The following is a 6618-nucleotide window of genomic DNA, read 5'->3' on the forward strand; positions in this document are numbered from 1 at the left end:
CAAGATATATCGATGACACTGTACATAAGAAGTATGACCAAGGTTGAAAGTTGTGGTTTCACCAACAGCATGACCCATATTAGCTGCACCATTGTAGTTCCTTACAGGCCGATTCAATTTAGTTTCCACATCATTCAGATATTGAGAGCAAAAATTCATGCATTCTTTCATGAGATAACCTTTAGCCATTGAACCTTCTGGATGAGCCCGATTTCATACATATTGCTTTAAAGTAAGAAGATATCTCTCAATTGGATACATCCATCGAAATTGAATCACTCCAGCCACCAAAGCTTCATCACCTAGGTGTATAGGCAGATGCTCCATTATATCAAAAAAAGATGGTGGAAATATTTTCTCCAAATGACAAAGTGTTAGTGCTATACGACCTTGGATATTTGCTACATCTGTTTGATGATTTACTTTGGAACACAATTGTCTGAAGAAATTACTTAATTCAATTAAGGCTTGAACAACATTCTTAGGCAACAATCCTCGTACACCCAAAGGAATAAGTTGTTGCATCAGAATATGACTATCGTGGCTCTTTAGACCCGAAATGCTTCTATCTTGTAACCGTACACGACGAGAGATATTTGATGAATACCCGTCAAGAACTCTAACATCCTTAAGCATTTTCAAGAACAAATATTTCTCATCTTTGGTCATTGTGAATTGTGCTGGTGGCAAATAAGCTTTATTCGTCCCTCTTGATTGCAAGTGTAGGGGTTTTCTAATATTCATTTCTTGCAGATCGCGCCAAGCATTGACATTATCCTTGGATTTCCCTACAACCCCCAGTATTGTCCACAATACATTGTCACACACATTCTTCCCTATATGCATCACATCAAGGTTATGTCTTATTGGACTGTGCTCCCAATATGGCAATTCAAAAAATATACACTTTTTTTTTCAACTATGAGTGCGAGGTCCAGCTTTCTCCCTTTCCACTTGTCTCCTATACCTCTCTTTAAGGTCATCCAGCCTGTATTGGGTTTAGATACCCTCTAATTCTACTTGTAGCAAAATCTCTAATCCAGATAACAATCTCGGTTTGAGACTCAATTCTCGAGTACCATCAAATGATACTTTATCCTTTCGAAATTTATGACCATTAGATAGGAATCTACGATGACCTAAATATGAATGTTTCCTACCATGTTCCAACCAACACGATCTAGTTTCCTTATTGCAACATGGACATGCATATTCTCCTTTTGTGCTCCATCCTGACAAGTTCGCAGATGCTAGAAAATCACTAATTGTCCATAACAAAGCTGCATGCATTTGAAATATTTGATTTGTTGATGCATCAAATGTAGAGACACCGTCAGTCCATAGTTCCTTCAACTCCTCAATCAACGGTTGCATATACACATCAATTTTGCCATCAAGTCCTTTTGGGCCATTGATAAGTGTAGACAAAATAAAAAATTGTTGTTTCATGCACATCTATGGCGGTAAGTTGTATGGAATGAGAACAACAGGCCAGGTGCTATGAACTATGTTCATCGATTTGAGTGGGTTAAAACCATCAGATGCTAACCCAAGCCTTACACTTCGACAATCATCAGCAAAGTCAGTATTTTGACGGTCAAAATCTTTCCATGCAAGGGAATCAGCAGGATGTCTTAAGACACCATCATCTTGTCGTTCCTCTGCATGCCATTTCATGAGCTTGGCCATTTTCGATGACATATACAACCTCTGCAATCTTTGCTTCAAAGGGAAATACCTCATCTGTTTAAAGGGTATCTGTTTACCGCCTCCACGAGGAACATTTGAACTATCAGCTCCATTTTGTCTCCACCTAGAACTTTTGCATATGACACATTCATCAAGATTGATGTATTCATTTCAGAACAACATACAACAATTGGGGCATACATCCCACGTTTCATATGTGAAGCCGAAATCTGTAGTGATCTTTTGAGCTTTATAGTAAGAATCAAGATGTTTCGCACCCTCAGGGAAAGCTTCATTCAACAACTCAAGTAACATGGTAACAGAAGTGTCACTCTATTGATTTAGCACCTTCATATGTAAAAGTCGAACAATGAATGACAAAGATGTGAACTTCTGACAACCCGGATACAATTCACTCTGAGCATCCTGTAAAAGTTTGAAATAATTTTCAGTCTCCACATCTGGACCTAACTGTGGATCAGTTGCAAGTGGTTTTGCTACATTGGGATTAGTTGGTGCCTGTGGTTCATCACCTACAACACTTGTACTAGGAACTAAAATACTAGTAACATCGTGTATCATTCCCACCATATCATCCCTAATGTTTTCATTCACTAAGGCTTCATTATCTCGGTTACCATGCACAGAAGTATATGACTCTCCATGATTAATCCAATGTTTGTATTTGTTTAAAAAGCCATTTGAAATCAAGTGCTCTCGGACAAGATGATAGCGATTCTCACATTTCCTACATGGACAACAAATCATCGAACTTGTAGCCCTATTGGTGTATGCAAACACTAGAAATCGATCGATCCCATTCATGTATTCTCTCGACATCCTATTGGGCAAATCAATCCAACTCTTGTCCATTTTGTTTACTTCTCCTAAATATATATTCTATATACATGAACATGCATATTAATTAACCATAACAACAATTCTAATATTTTATACATCATAAATGCACACATTCCAACAGGTGAGCAAATATATCATGGACAAAAATGCAAACATTCCAATAGGTGAGCAAATATATCATGCACAAAAAAATTGACATGTGTTTATGACTTGTAACCAAAGAAAGTTGTTCATTCATTAGCATTCACTTGGCTGGTCAAACAAAAGGTGAGACTGATGAGTAAAACTTTAAAATCATTTATTTGTAAAAAAAAGAAAATAGTAATGAGGGGCGCCACATTATGCAAGACAAACAAAATAAATAAAACTATTCTCATTCACTAAATATTATTTATCTCATGTGTATTATCTCCTTTAAGAGCCTTGTATCTTTGTTTCTCAAAAGCAAAATGCTAGTTGTGACATTTCACAATCATATCAATTCTTTTATCTAAGTTACCATTTAATGTTATGCCATTCTCACTCTGTAAAAGAGCTACAAATACAAGCTTTTGTGATTTTATGTTTTGGGAATTTTGTCTATAAAAAGTATGACCAGTTTCTAAGAATGGTAGCATTTGAATTTGAGACTAATGGTTTTCTTGTTTGATCAATTGGAGATTTGAACCACTTGATTTCTGCCACCATGAGTGGTGTCACTTGTTTCCTTTGGTTTCCTGATCAGCTCAACTCTAATCTCCGCAAGCTTGCTGTCAACCTCATTCCATTCCCAAGACTCCACTTCTTTATAGTTGTCTTTGCACCGCTTACATCTCGTGGGTCTCAGCAATACCGTGCCCTTACAGTTTCTGAACTCACCCAGCAGATGTGGGACGCCAAGAACATGATGTGTGCTGCAGATCCTCATCATGGCCGCTACCTCACAGCATCAGCCATGTTTTGTGGCAAAATGAGCACGAAGGAGGTCGATGAGCAAATGATTAATGTACAGAACAAGAACTCATCATACTTTGTTGAGTGGATCCCAAACAATGTTAAGTCCACTGTTTGTGACATCCCGCCGACGGGTCTGAAGATGGCTTCAACCTTTATTGGAAACTCTATTTGAATCCAAGAAATGTTCAGGAGGGTCAGTGAGCAATTCACAGCTATGTTCCGTAGGAAGGCTTTCTTGCATTGGTACACTGAAGACGGAATGGACGAGATGGAGTTCATAGAAGCTGAGAGCAACATGAATGATTTGGTCTCTAAGTACCAGCAGTATCAGGATGCAACTGCTAATGAGGAAGGGGAGTATGAAGAGGAAGTGGGTTATGAGGAGGATGTTTAAAGACAACATTGCCATCTAAAATAGGGGTGTTTGGTAACTGAAATTGTGATTTTGTTGTGTTTGAATATTTCTAGTATGTGGGATTGCTTTGTTTCAATGTTGGATCCCAATCTTTCGGTCTGCTCTTTGCTTTAGCTTTGTTATTCTCACAGTTTACTGGTTTATTTTGGATTCCTGTTCTTTGGAAGTAGTATATGCTAAAATGCGTCATTATTGGCTGTTTTCTATTTCTTTGAGTGAGAATTATAGAATTTTGCAGCACAGATTGACTGTTGAACTTTTTTTTTTTTTTTGATCGGCAAAAAATAAACTTTATTGATGTAAGAGTCAAGCACAAAGTACAAAACAAAATACATCAATAAATAAAAGGAAGTGCAAAGCATCACAATGAGCTAAATCATCCCAACTAGGTTGGCACAAAAAAACCCATTCTATCATTTGCTAGCACTCCCAGAGTTGGTGAGAAACCAACAAGAAAACAATGAGAAAAACAGACCAAAACCACACAAAGACCCAGACTGGTGGCAACCCCAAGCACACAACTGGTAGACACCACCACTACAAACATCAAGAACAGAACACACCTACAACCAAGGCCACCAAATAAGCAACCTAAGAAGCCCTCTGGAACAGCATGGGCACTTGCCATGAACTCCATTCAGACCAACAACCAAATCAAACCAAGAAGCAAAACACCCAACCAAAGCCACACTGAAGTAGACCGAAAGAAACATCAGGCTGAACTACACAACAAATGTTGCTGCTAGTTAAGCTAACACAATAGCACCAAATCAAGGCAAACACCAGGAATAACACCAATTCAACAACCCAATAAGCACACTCAATCACCATACCTGAAGCAAGGAATTGCTCATCAACAGTAGTAGACAACTAAGGAAAACAGAACTGGTGCCTTGTAATCCAACAGAAACAGCAGCCTCATAAACCAGTAACTTGAACGGGTGCCTTGAAACCAGTAGAAACAACAACCTTATCCACAACTAACCTGCTACTAGCAGGCTAGTAGCACCAATGCAAGCTTAGTACTCTACAGCTTGATGCTAATGCACACTCAACTGATGCCTTGTACTCCAGCAGAAACAGCAGCCTTATCCACAATAGCAGACTTCAACCTTACAAACCAGCACCTGAACTGGTGTCTTGTAAACCAGCCCAGATCTGAACATTACTGAACATATGAATCTGAGCAGACCGAGCAGCTTGCAGCAACAGACCCAATTTCATCGCAGAGCTAAGCAGACCAACCAGAACAGAACTTAGCAAACCAACTGAATACCAACTCTACATAGCCACAAATCCAACTTAATTCTCTAGCAGACCTTCCACAAGACTAATCCCCAAGACTATGCATCCACAAACTCAAACACCATTCCAAAGGTGCAAGATCAGCTGACAACTTAATTAAGCAAGCTAACATGTGTATAGCCAACTAGCAGCATACATCAGTAGATCAGCATAATTCCTTGAGCTAATAATTCCTTGTGCTCATTATGCTAGCATAATCTTCACAGCGGCACATCCATAGATAGCAACTCCCAACTCCAAGCAGCCTAGCCTAGCTTCACTTTCCAGAATTGTGTAGCACAGAATTAGGAGCCAAAGCTAGAACACCAGCAGAGCATAGCAGCAGAGCAGAACCAAACATTCTAATGCCCCAACAGTGCAGACTCAACAAGGCCTCAGTTCAAATGCCCCAGTCCAGAGCTAACACCAATCACAACAAATCAAAATGCTGCTGCATAGCCAATTCACAATGCTGCATAACCAGAGGAAAAACACAACTACACCAGAGAACCCCAATTCAAATAAAAATGAAACCTCAATATGAAATTCATGAGCTCATTATGCTAGCATAATCACCATCCATAGATACACGCACCCAACTTCCAGGCATGTTGCAGCTTTAATCACAGAATCAGCAGCAAACAGAATCAGCAGATTGATGAGCACTCCAGGCTGGTCTGGTATAAAATGACTTATTTTGCAATATACAAACACATATAACAACAAGCATTAAACCTCTGATGGCCTGAACTTCATCTAACAAACCACAACCAATCAAACAGAATAGAACCAACAAGCAAAACCACCAGGTGAAGACAAAACAAAACACCTAACCACTCTTCTGATGCAAACTAGTTTTAGTCTAACAGTCACCTTGGCAATCACCTTATCAGATCAACAAAACACAGATGAGCATAGAAGGCACAGAACAGATAGCCTTCCAGCAGCAAAAGCACAATCTAGTAGACAAACAAAGAGCCCAATCAAAACCACTACCAATCAGACAATACAGCAAGATCACAATCTACAGATGACCATATACCACCATAGCAGACAACATGACAGAACAACAACATAGAAACAACAGATGCCTCCTTTCCTCAAGGAAACCTAACTAGCAGAGAAACACTCCTCGAAACCTAACTACCAGCCCACCATAGCAGTCCACCAAAATCAATCAGCAAGACTTGCAGCCCTCCACTACCTATACAAAACTAGCACATAACAATGCCCAAACTGACCAGGAAAAAACACCACCAGCAGGAACACCAGAGGACAGATAACTTGCAGCCAATAAACTACACCAGCAGACCAGCACAGATAACAGTTGCAGCATCAACTCCCATTCCTAATACAGAACTGGACCTGCTGCAAGTTAAAGACTACATCATTGATAGAAAATTCGACTTTGGCTGGGGATGCCTTAACCCACA

At 39.5% G+C, this 6618-nt stretch overlaps 1 protein-coding gene and 1 pseudogene across 1 annotated transcript; one reads left to right on the top strand and one right to left on the bottom strand.

Annotated features, from left to right (window-relative positions):
• Positions 1 to 213: 213 nt before the first annotated feature.
• Positions 214 to 2529, bottom strand: LOC145795655 (uncharacterized). The gene is made up of 3 exons (XM_082880499.1): positions 2099 to 2529; positions 1536 to 1813; positions 214 to 836 (listed from the first exon to the last, which is right to left on the bottom strand). Exons 1-3 carry the CDS (start codon positions 2527 to 2529, stop codon positions 214 to 216), a joined length of 1332 nt encoding a protein of 443 aa, XP_082736625.1.
• Positions 2530 to 3211: 682 nt separating this feature from the next.
• On the top strand, positions 3212 to 3880 carry LOC145794606 (tubulin beta-1 chain pseudogene; annotated as a pseudogene).
• The last annotated feature ends 2738 nt before the right edge of the window (positions 3881 to 6618 follow it).

Source organism: Camellia sinensis, chromosome 7 (genome assembly GCF_055761805.1).
Source record: "Camellia sinensis isolate YWXY chromosome 7, ASM5576180v1, whole genome shotgun sequence".
Classification (NCBI taxonomy): Eukaryota; Viridiplantae; Streptophyta; class Magnoliopsida; order Ericales; family Theaceae; genus Camellia; species Camellia sinensis.